At 41.4% G+C, this 12,343-nt stretch overlaps 1 protein-coding gene across 2 annotated transcripts in view; it reads left to right on the top strand.

The window, feature by feature from the left end:
• Nucleotides 1-6,450: 6,450 nt before the first annotated feature.
• foxk2a (forkhead box K2a) overlaps nucleotides 6,451-12,343 on the top strand; it is a 7,851-nt gene continuing 1,958 nt past the window's right edge. Inside the window, exons 1-8 of one of the 2 annotated variants that reach the window (XM_088284961.1) lie at nucleotides 6,451-6,956; nucleotides 7,970-8,164; nucleotides 8,242-8,383; nucleotides 8,670-8,816; nucleotides 10,146-10,339; nucleotides 10,423-10,625; nucleotides 11,507-11,764; nucleotides 11,832-12,026. In XM_088284961.1, the coding sequence (XP_088141087.1) occupies nucleotides 6,661-6,956; nucleotides 7,970-8,164; nucleotides 8,242-8,383; nucleotides 8,670-8,816; nucleotides 10,146-10,339; nucleotides 10,423-10,625; nucleotides 11,507-11,764; nucleotides 11,832-12,026 (1,630 nt within the window). In that variant the 5' untranslated portion in view covers nucleotides 6,451-6,660. The remainder of the gene's footprint in view (nucleotides 6,957-7,969; nucleotides 8,165-8,241; nucleotides 8,384-8,669; nucleotides 8,817-10,145; nucleotides 10,340-10,422; nucleotides 10,626-11,506; nucleotides 11,765-11,831; nucleotides 12,027-12,343) is intronic. The other variant, XM_088284962.1, reaches the window with a different exon arrangement.

Raw genomic sequence — 12,343 nt, forward strand, 5'->3', positions numbered from 1 at the left:
CTGTTGTTGTCGTTTGAAAATGTTCCTGCTCGCTGCAAATTTGATCCTAGATTACGTTGAATTGTTGAAAGACCAGTTTTCTCTTCCAGTCTCTCTTTACTGCTGTTGATTTACCAAATACGAAACGTATTTTGATAATACATAGCTCATCTTTTCGTAATAATGATCCTTTTTTTAAAAGTAAAAAAAAGCACAAAATAAAAATTGGACATTCACATAGGCTGGAGATGAGATGGGAATATTTCTGAAGATGAGCATCTAAGGAGGCTAATCTGTTCATCATTAAGATGTAGAAAAGAATGTTGCCATCAGGTTCAGTCTCGCAGGTGCATTGAGGAGGGAGCAGACATTTTCTTGAGTTTTTCCACTTTAAGCTACTTCCAGGAGTTGGAAAGGTCAACTGGAAAAGCGGTGACATTTGTTTATGTGCAAAGCGTAGTCCACTTGGTTACGATGGATTACACGCCTTATCTTGGCCGCTGCCTGCTGTTTTTCTTCGTGGCTGTCTTCCTGGATGTGGCCGGCGTCATCCTCTTCCTTGTGGGAGTTTTTGGACCATTCACTTTCTGGGATTTTTTCGTCTTCTCCGGACCCCTCGTTCTTTTTATGAGCCTGGTGTTCTGGACCTTCTGGTATCTTGGAAACCTGGATGTGCCATTGGAGGATCTACTTCCCAGATGAAAAAATATTTTCCAGAGATGATCTTCAAATTAACGGCCTTAAACATGGCTTGACTTGTGCTTATGGAGCTCAAACTACTTTGTCATGTTGCTACTTTGACAATTCCGTTTCCTCTCTTTTTATTGATTTCCTGCTCCCTCTGTTGTCTGGGAATTTTTTTTTACGTTGTGAAATCTGAGTAATGGTCGCTCAACCCATTCAATAGAAACCAGTCAAACTGGGTTCATTTGTTACTGGAGCAAGGAGTGCCCTCATTTTATAAGAAGTGATGTCTGCAAGGAGCCAGCTGCTATCAATGATCGTAAAGACATAAAGTGCAAAGTCCAAGTTTTTGACTTTTTTTTTTTGGGGGGGGGCGTACTTTGCTGTAATCTTTACGTGAAATATGCAGCAAAGGTGGTTTCCATTCTGAAGTGGGCACACCCTGTTGACAGTGTGGCTTATATTTAAACTGAAATAATCTTTCACGTTAACAGTAACAATACCACCCAACATAAGAGCTTTCACTTTGTGGTTGGCAAACAGTTACAAAAGCTACAACACCCATAAAAGATTTTATTACTTTTTTGCCCTACATATACTGATGATTGAACCCCCCCTCTAAAAAATATGTCATTTGTGAGGCCTCACATAGCGGTGACGGTTCACAACTATGTCTGCTGTACATTATTCATTCAAAGAATGAATAAGTCAACGCGGATGTCAGAGGTGTCACAAACTTCCTGGCAGGCGGCCTCCGTGGGATTCAATTTCCTCCACACCTCGTGCGGACAGGCAAGACACAAAAACACACCCGTGTGGGTCAACTGAACATGACACTGTTTGACTTGACACCGCGGTGACAATGGCAACAATGATTGAATTGGAGGTGGCACGTCACACCTCTGCAGCCTGAGTGCTTTTTTTTTCCTTATGATTTAACTACAAGAAAAGATTGCGGGTATACTGTTTTAAAAAAAATTAAGTCAAAGACAACATATATAAAGTTGTGTTCAAACTGTGCTTCAGTTATGATTATTCTTGAATGCAAAGCTAATTATTCATGCCTTGTTTGCTGTTGTTTGTTTATCATATGACAAAGGTGTCACCGTTACTGTCGGGAGGACACGCAGTACTCTAAATTATTTTTTTTTCAAGCCTCAGAAAATATAACTTTATTTTTGGAAAAATTTGCATGGTGCTAAGTTTCTCATTCCGGAGGATTTAAAGTTCCTGTGGTGAAAAAGTCGCAAGTTCGAATCCAGCTATCGATCCCTTTTCAATCGCACTTAACCTCATTAATTAGAATTAGAAATCCCTTTATTGTCATTGTACTCAAGTGTGCAACGAGATTAGAGGGCTCCCCTCTCCAGTGCAATACAACAATAATACAGACAAATATATAAATTAGATAAATAAGATCGCGAGTATGCTGGAGCCAGTAAAATATCCATGCACAGTTTACTGTACATAAACAAAACAAAAGTAATGGTATTATGCCTCAGAGACATCCTTCCACAAGAGCAGTTGAATAAATTAAATATGGATTAGAGTTAATGTCCCCAAAGCTAATTGGATCCATCATAGTAATATATTCGCCTCAGAAATCATTTTGCTACATCTCAGTTCAGCAAAGGGCCCTTGGGAGGGTTTGACTCTTGAGCTAAAAATGAGTCTAAAATAAGGTGCTAAATTCACTTTTGGCACATTTTTAACTCAATGGGCTCTGTTTTCGTGAGTGGCATAAATCCTGCGCAGTGTATGTCGTATCTCTCCAAGGAGGCGGGTTCGACCTAATTTGTGATTTTACAGATGGCCGCAAGCTATCTTAGCTGTGCGATGGAGGGCTGCGCCCCTGTGGGAGTGATCACAGTCGATTACAATCATGGCCAACTAAAGCAGATGGTTTTATTTCCTTTAGTCGTGCACTCAAATCTCAACATGGCGGAAGTACAACCACCTCCCCCAGCCCCGATTGTTTATGTGCCCCCCATAAATGTGCCACCTAGTGGGATGATTTAAAAATAGCTTACTTTGTGGGGTCCTCCAATCACATCCATTTGTTTAATGTTTTGCTAATATTTGCATGTACCAGAAATTCCTCAAGGTCTTAAACTCACAGTCTTGGATTTTTCTACACCTCAATGAACATTCCGCATTGTGGCCTTGCAGTCGTCTTTACAGGATGACAACACTTGGGGAGAGTGGAAACAGTGCTGACAATCAGTCTTACCATGGAATGAAGAACATAAAGGCTTTGTGAGATACTTTGGTGGCCAATTTCAGCAACATATAGTGGTGACGAACAATTTTTTTGTCACGGGCTGCATCGTAGTTTTAGTTTCTAGAAGGCCTTTATGATTGTGAAAAAAAAAACATTTTATGTCATGATGGATGGATATTATTAAGTACACAAATAGCTCTGTATTTGATTATTATATATAACGTGCATAATGAATTGAATATTAAATCAGAAGTCAAGGTATTACTATGCCAAATATTTAATAAGTGTTCTATTAATCTAATAATAATAATAATAATAATATTCCCTTTATTAGTCCCACAATAGGGAAATTGGAGATACGAACCCAAGCCTCCTGGGGAGACTGGGTCCTGAACACGGCGCCTTAGACCACTCGGCCATTCTATAAATCTTAAGAATGGATTTGGTGTGTGGGGCGGGGAGGATACTTCTAATATCTGTGTCTATAAGTGTGTCAGAAAATGTCATTTCAATATGGTTTATCTCCTAAAGGGAAGAGAACAAATCATTTTAGCAAGAAAAGATACATACTTGACATCATTAAAAATGGGCCTTAGGTTGACATACATTTCCACCTTGCACTGTCAAGCAAAAACGTGAAAACATCATTCGTGTCTTTATTCTTTTACACACTATTACAAGTTTATCCAGCCATCCAGTTCATTCTAAAGTCTTCACAAAGGTTTTCTTCCAGCTGGAGATACAAGAGCATCAAAGAAATTACAGTAGTCTATTATCTATATAATCTGTCACAACATTCCGTGTTATGTTGGTCATTGCATCAGAACGACAACCTAAACCTTTAAAAAGCTTTTAAAAAAAATCCGTGAAAACTGCATAGCGTACTGTGAAAATTTGGACACTTCAGACATCGTTGCAAAACCATGAAAGGCCAGCAGAGGGCAGCTCTGCCATATTATTTCCCTCCAGCCATGATGATGGTAGTAAAAAGCTGTATAAACACATACGATTACTGTTGCCTGTTGTCTCCCGTCTAAGTGTTTGACAATAATATAATAATAATAATAATTATTATTATTATTATTATTATTATTAAATAATAATAATGCAACATAGTTCTACTTAAACGTAAAAGCGCCATATAAATGCCATGCAATTTTATTATTATTAATATCATTACAAATATTATTATCATTATTATTATATCATGGACGCAGTGATGCGGGTAACCACTGGCGTTATGCGTGAATAATTTAGATGCTGCGCGTTGAATTCTCCATCTTTGAAATGCACCATTCGTAGTGAATGGAATACGTCTGTTGACGTCATCAACTGTGAACACGTGTGACATGGTTCGTGAGTTTTCACGTTGCGACGCGGCTTCCTGAATTGGTGCGGATGTTGTGCACACGCGTGAAGGGTTTCGATATCACTGGGTCCAAAAAACGGTCTGTGTGGGTAGTTATGTTTCAAAAGCGTTTGAGATTGCGTGTACTCGCGTGTTGCAAGCGACCTCCACGCGCACGGTCACGCGCACGCACAAACACACGTACATTGAGTTGTTGGTATGGTTACGTAGTGGACGAGAGTTTGTAAACTAAACAACTGCAAGGAATTCCCGGTAGGAATTCAAAGGGGAACCGGAGTCAGTCAGGATGGAATGTTGGATTAATTTATATTTATTCTATGGCGTCGATTTACAGTTATTTTCATTCTAATGAACTTGTAAACGAGATTTATTCATATTCATACCAAAAAAACATATTTTAAACAACCGAAGGCCACTACATATACTACATATTTCTGAGGTGCTAAAAGTACTTAAAATCGGTATTGAAATATAATTTGGAGAAATTTGTAAGTAAAGGTAGAAGTGCTGGTTTAACTTAAATGCAAAAGAAATGCACTGAAAATCGTTTTGCTTGTTAAGTACAGTATTTGTCTTTCGCTACTTTCCATCAATGATAATTTACATTTTGCGATTGAAGCAAGCTATTACTATAAATTGTATCTCTTAAAGCTGACTTTGCTTTGGGGCAGGACATTTGTAGATGTCAGTACACTTCCCAAGTCGTGCTGATGTGCCCTTGAGCAAAAACACAAAACCCCATTAAACTAGCCAGAAAGTTTGAATTTCAATCAGAAAAGAATAAATCTAATTTCAGCAAAGGTTTCAGCCAATGCACAATGGCAAGTCATTTTCTCCCCCATATATGTTATATACTCACCCCCCCTCTCTCTCTCTCTCCCTCTCACTCTCTCTCTCTCTCTCTCAATAAACACAATAAAACTAGATTCGCAGCCACTAGAGGAATTAAGGCCATGGTCAGGCAAGAAATTGACATTTGAGAGCAACAGAATGGTTTCTAGTCTTAAAAGAGAATCAAACATGCCGTCTTTGCAGGATTTGAAAAAAGCATGACAGGGTGCCAAGGGAGGAAGGAGCTTTGGTAATGTATGATGAAATCCGACGAGTACTGTATGTTAGACGAATCCAGGACATGGATGAGAACAGTAAAACAGCTGTGAGGTGTGCTGCTGGAGTGACGGGAGACTTCATGGTGTAGGTGGGACTGCTTCAAAGATTGGTTCTGAGCCCCTTGTGGTTTGCTATGGCCATGGACAGATGAGGTTAGACGGCCGTCATCATGGTTTGAAGATGATATTGTGATACGTGGTGAGAGTGGCGACAAGTGGAAGAGAAGCTGGAGAGGTGGAGGTCAGGTATGAGGGTCAGTCACAGCAAGACAGAGTGCATATGTGAAAATTAAAGGAAGGCTAGGAGTCAAAAGGAGTTAGAGCTGGAAAAGGAGCATGAGTTCAAGTACTCGGTAAACGCAACTGTTCAGAGGAGTGTAAATGGTGATCTGCGACAAACGGGAATGCAAATGTTTATAGGCTAGTATAGTGAGCCCGTCCATGTTTTATGGTTTGGTAGCAATGAGCCAGCTGGAAGTAGCAGATCTGAAGATGCTCAGATTCTCAAGGTGCCACCTAGGAGCCAAACAGGAATGCCAAAGAGGACATTTGTGGAAGTGGTGGAGGAAGACTTTCGGATATTGCAGCTAGCTGCAGAGGACGAAGAGTAATGAGAGAGATGGAAAAGGACAATTTACAGCAAACTTTCACTTGAATAGCTGAAAGGGAAAGAAGTGGATTAAATTCACATTTTAATGTTAAACAAATTTGGACGTCTGTATCTGGATGAATAGATATTCTAGTCTGTATGATAAACGCTGTAGATAAGACTTCTCACAGCCATGTTTCTCTTAACAGTGTGTCGTTTCGGCATCTTTTTTTACGGACACGCCAGGATTACAGAAAACAAAGGCTTGATAAACCATATACAATCCCCTCCATCACACAGCGTTGCCGAGTCTTCCACCCTTCCATTCATCTGCGTGTCAGTCTGCAGGCCAACCAAACCCACATCGCTTCAGCTATTTTTATTATGGTTGCAATTGGTAAACACTACGACAATGTCGTCCCAGACTCGCTTTTCATTGGTTGAATAATACGTCAGTCACGGCACTTCCGCCCGTTTGTCCGCTTTTGATTGGACCTTTGGGCTTCTTTTTTTTCTCCTCTCTCTCCTTCGCGGCGGTGGGTCGGAGCCGCCGTAACCCCGGTCTGGCACGTTCCTTGCTATTTGAACGTTGTAAAATTGGGCCCATTCTTTCCCCAAAAAAACTCAAGCAACCTCATCACTTTACCGCATCTATCCGGACGTTTTAGCCCCAAACACTATTCCAAATACCCACTAGATACCTCATAAGATGGCGGTGGTAAGCGGTATGTCGGGGTCGGCAGTAGCCCGGCTGGAGGGCCGAGAATTCGAGTATTTGATGAAGAAAAGGTCGGTGACCATTGGCCGGAACTCCTCGCAGGGCTCAGTGGACGTCAGCATGGGACACTCCAGCTTCATTTCCAGGCGGCACCTGGAGATTTTCACGGCGAGCGAAGATGGTACTGGCACGGGGGAATTCTACCTCCGATGCCTTGGGAAAAATGGGGTTTTCGTGGATGGGGTGTTCCAGAGAAGAGGGGCTCCACCTCTGCAGCTTCCACGAATGTAAGATTATTGAATGAGCGCGCTTTAACCTACGACATGCGGTGCGTTACGTTGTCCTGTGTTGTTGTTTTGTTGTCCGGCGGCGGTGTTGCACGTGCTGTGTCAAGGAACGCTCACCGTTTGTATTGCGATAACGTCACGGCAAACCTCCGTACGAGATATGCAAGTGGAATTATTGTTTGTAGCTCTTAGCCATCAGATAACTCAAAGAGCCTCGATGATTTTATAATTTGAATAGGTTTTCAATTTGGTCTTATTCGGCGGGGATATTTTCACCCAAAACGCACCACTCAGATACATTGCACATAAAAATGCTAACGCACTTGCTTCTTCATTTCTAGTCATCCCATGACAATTTTACGTAAATGTGATTTATTTTCATATAACTGGCTTGTTTGTTGTATGCCGAGTTGAAGAGCAAGGTGTCGTATTATTCAAATGTCCTCGAAACAAAGTGAAACCGTTAATAGGCCAAGATTCTTCTGGAACTTTCGTTAAAGTGGGTCAATTTTGTATGGAGTACCACCCAAGCTACATGCTAGCCACATGAGCATGCTAGCAAGCTCCATTCGCGTGTTGCCAAAACATTCACGTATGACAGTGTGTAAGCCGACAAAATGGCGATTCAGTTTTTCTGTATCCTAGAAGCCAGCCATATTTTACATGTTACGGTGGCTTATTTGTGTCTAAAAACACTCGTTTAGTCGTTAAATCCTGATTGTTATCGTAGCTTATTTGATCTGGCGGTCAAACTTTGCTTCATGTTTCCAGTCAGTGTGTTTCCATCCCTCAGCCTTGTCGCAGCTCAAAACAATCAGTTGCCTGTGCAAACTCCAAACTTCACTTTTTGTGTTCATGGGAACACCTCAGCAGCAGACTCAGTGTAACTTAATTAAATAAAAATTGTGACGATATTTTATGGTCATGTTCATTCATCTAGTAGAAGGAATATCGATTTCAATTGTTTTCATGCATTTTGAAAAATATATATATATTTGTCCGTTTATTTTCAGATGTTGCTTCCGATTCCCAAGCACAAGTATAAAAATCACTTTCACTGCACTTTTGAGTGACAAAAAGGAGCAGAGGAACGTGGCAGAATCACCGGTTCAGTCGGTACAACCTCAAATTTCCCCACTTACCATCAACATTCCGGACAATATTGCCCACCTTATGAGCCCGTTGCCTTCACCCACAGGCACCATAAGGTCAGTCAAAGTTGTGGTTTCATTGCTTTAGTAACAAAAAAGAAAAACATAGGTTAACATTTTTACCATTTTCATAGTGCTGCAAACTCCTGCCCATCAAGTCCAAGGGGGGCAGGACTGTCTAGCTACAGGAGCGGCCGCGTCTTGGCCTCAGACCTTATAGCAGATAACTCCCAGTCAGAAAACGACAAGGAGGCATCGGGCGAAGACAGCCCAAAGGTGAGTAGCATTAGTGTGGTTGTAGGATGCACAATTCCACTGGATTTTAGAATTGCATTTTGTACAATAAAAGCTGTGAAATTCAGAGAACCTTTAATGTTCTCAGAATGTCCTTGGCTACTCATTGAAGTCTAAAAATTGCCCAACACTCGCTACACGCTAGACTTTGGAATAGAGAACACGATTGAACTTTTGTGTGTGTATGCGTATGTGCGTGCGTGAGCAATTGTCGTTTTTAGCTCTCTCTTGTAGTTTTTCCTCTTACGTCTCATGTTGTTCTCCACAGGATGACTCCAAACCACCGTATTCATACGCACAACTGATAGTCCAAGCCATTACCATGGCCTCAGATAAACAACTGACACTGAATGGAATCTACACCCACATCACAAAGAATTATCCCTACTATAGAACAGCTGATAAAGGCTGGCAGGTCAGTGACACTCTCACTTTATTGGGAATGTTTTGTTTTTCATCCGGCTTATCACGAATCGAATTACTGCTGGGGTGACCACTGACCATACTTTTTTCCAACTTGTGACCAACTTTGAGCATGCCTGCTACAAATCTGACAAGACTTGTAGTTTTCATTTGAGTATTCTTTATAACCACAATAAAAAATTTTTAGAAAATTTATGTAGCGCTTTACAAAAAAAATGTAACTGGAGCTATACTGTCTGTATTTTTGTGTTTCACGTATTAAAAAAGAAAAATTGGCACGTGCGACAAAAAAGATGCAAGGCAAGAACACGTCATGCAATCATTGTCACTGCTCTCCTATGAGCAGACAGGACATTTTCCAGCAATCTCACTTGGCCGCTTGTCACCTCACAAATCCGCTCATGCCAAGATTGTCTCTGCACCATTATAAGCGCACGTGTTGTGTGATGCAATTTACATGAGTTCTGGCAGCGATTGGTGGGGAATTTGAACTGAGTCTTACCGGTCAAGCGCACACTCAGAGTGCAGCAACCAAAAGGGACAACGGTGAAAGCGCCTATGGTGGGGGGGGGAGACAAATGTTTGTTTTAGGAGAGGGTAAGATTTATCAACAAGCATTTGCTTACGCGACTGTCAGTCAGGAGGATTCTGCAAAGCAACAGGCTACAGGATGGAACAATACAGCAAAAGCGCTCGCTGATTGAGAGGCATTGCGCAAGGGTTTCAAGAGCAACAGGTTAGCAAATGTGACGCGTTTAAACTATTTGACTTGAAAGAGATGTCTAATGAGTGTGAATAATTTCGTGTCAAGGAAACGGCGCGGTTGTATTTGATGAAGCGACGGATGTTTGTAGATGGCGCACTCACCCAAGAAAATACAATTAACTATTTTGCTCGGAGGCAAGTGTATCGTGGTCATACTCAAGAGTCACCTTGGCGGCAGCTTTCACAGCTCGGTGGCACTATTCCCAAGAATTTGTGTGTGAGTGTCACGTGGGAACACTAGTGATTTCCATTTTTAGTTTTCTTAACTATTTTTTTTGTTTTCAACTTGGAATTGCAGTGGCTTATTTGTAAAGTAAGTAGGATGCAGTGCAACCTTCCAAGGCTGAACACAAGGTGTCCTGCGGCATTTAAGAAAAAAAAATCTGAACCTCCTCTATCCTGTAAATAAATGGGTTGTGTATCTTGAATGAAACATGCGTTTAGCAGAATTGAATAAAAAGCTGCTTTTTACATTCCTCCATAATTAAAAGCCTGGATCCTTTTCGAGACTCACATATCAATAATAGTCATGAAACATTCATTCATTTGTGTGTAGAACTCCATCCGCCACAACCTGTCCCTGAACCGGTACTTCATCAAAGTAGCACGCTCTCAAGAGGAGCCTGGGAAAGGATCGTTCTGGCGGATTGACCCTGCTTCTGAAGGCAAACTTGTAGATCAAGCCTTCAGGAAACGGAGGCCCCGAGGAGTGCCTTGCTTCAGGACCCCAGTCGGACCCCTCTCTTCGAGGTACAGTCTGGTTCTTAACAAGCAGCAAAATTGCTTGATCACAATAATTCATTGAAAAGTGTTGTGGTCTTTTCTTTTTCCAGGAGCGCTCCTGCTTCTCCCAATCACACTGGGGTGCTGTCGGCTCACTCCAGTGGCGTGCAGACCCCAGATAGCCTCTCCAGAGAAGGGTCGCCGGTCCCCATGGAACCAGAGCCAACCCCACCACCGGCCCCCACACCAACTGCCACCGTCCAGCCCAAACTTACTGTCATCCAAGAGGCTCGCTTCACGCAGAACTCTTCTGGTAATTCGAAACAAAACAGAAACCTATGAGCTGTTTATTGCATTATATCTGTTGTTCTCTAACTTTTAAACCAGTACCCCTTAAAAAGTACCATCATAATGATCAACATTTAAAAAAATAAGGCGCAGCTATTTATTTCTAAACGGTATGTATACTGGGAGCCACTGTAACATTATCGATGTTTGAACATTATCACTTAGGTTCAATATAGGAAAAGAGGAAAAAAAAAATCTTTACTTAAATTGTGATTGAGTTAAAATGCATCGCTCATAGATAAAATAAATAAATAAATAAAATAAAAACTGCATTTGAATACTGTAAAAAAAAAAAAAACACTTCGTAAACATTAGATACTAATGTATTATTGTATTGGACTTCACATAAATGTTTAATCCAACTGAACTGTGCTAAAATAAACTGTACATGCAACGTAAAAATAAAAATAAAAAAAAACTGCATTGACGTATTTATGAGCTTGTTTTTAATATTGTAATTTTGTAAGTTTATACTGTGTGTAGCTGTCACTTTTTATTCTGCCACTTCCAGAACTGGAAGGTAGTGTCATCCAGTTTACGATGATTTTGATTCAACCAAGATGTCACATTGACATTTTAGGCTATTCTGACCTTAGCAGAGGTATCTGACATGTTAAGTGCCCTTCTAGTTTGGTACAGCTCTTGGATTGCTTCTGGGAGATGATGCGGGTGTATTAGTTGTAATAATGTGAAATAGGCGTGGGCATTGTACAAAATATAAGTGATAAACTCCAGGGAAAAATATATTTTATTTTAAATTAATTAGTTATGATGTCCAATAATTGTATGAGAGATATACCAAAATATGTATTGATGACATCACTCCCCGTCCGCGTACACCAACAGGTTCTCCACTCACGAACCAGCCCGTATTGATTGCCGTGCAACGCCAGATGCCTCAGATGACCATGAAGCCTGTGACCTACGCCGTGGCGACGCCGGCCATCGTGACGACAACGGTCAGCCCCGCGCCCGTCATGCAAACGGTGCACGTCGTGCACCAGATCCCCACCGTCACCATGACAACTGTCGGCGCGCAACCCGCTGCAACGCTAAAGCCTGACTCTCAGGAGAATGGAGGGGGCGAGCACCAAGAGATCAAAGGTTTGCCCGTCACACTTTGCTTGTCATGACGACGATGATGATGATTTTGTCTCCTTTTGCAAAATAGTGAAAGTGGAGCCGCTCCCATCCATCACCACCTCATCTATAGGCGGAGTCGGTCGCATCATCCAGAGCTCTCAGACGGCTCCCCTGACTACAGTAACCATCATGCAACAGGCTCCGCTCGGTCAGCACCAGCTTCCCATAAAGGCCATCACACAAAATGGCACTCACCTGGTCCCCATCAGTTCTGCTGGCTCAGGTGACCTTCCTACACGTGCACGCATTAGTGCTATGGGTTCCAAACATTAGATACTTTTCCGGGGGCACATGCTCACAAATCATCAGTCATGGATACATTTGAGATAAAATCCCTTTTCCGCTGCCTGTTGAACTTTTCATAAATATTTCGCTCTCCTCCTCTCTTCCCAACTCTCTGCCACAGTTGTCAATGGTATCAATTTTATATTTCAAAGTAAACGTAAACCTCTGCATAACATTGTATCATTATTAACATCCAATAAAACCAAAAGAAATATATATATTCTGAGTAATTTGAAGTGTTTACAGTCCATGTGC

The sequence above is a fragment of the Idiotropiscis lumnitzeri genome, chromosome 20 (genome assembly GCF_059441095.1).
Source record: "Idiotropiscis lumnitzeri isolate Australia: NSW breed Sydney's pygmy pipehorse chromosome 20, RoL_Ilum_1.0, whole genome shotgun sequence".
Classification (NCBI taxonomy): domain Eukaryota; kingdom Metazoa; phylum Chordata; class Actinopteri; order Syngnathiformes; family Syngnathidae; genus Idiotropiscis; species Idiotropiscis lumnitzeri.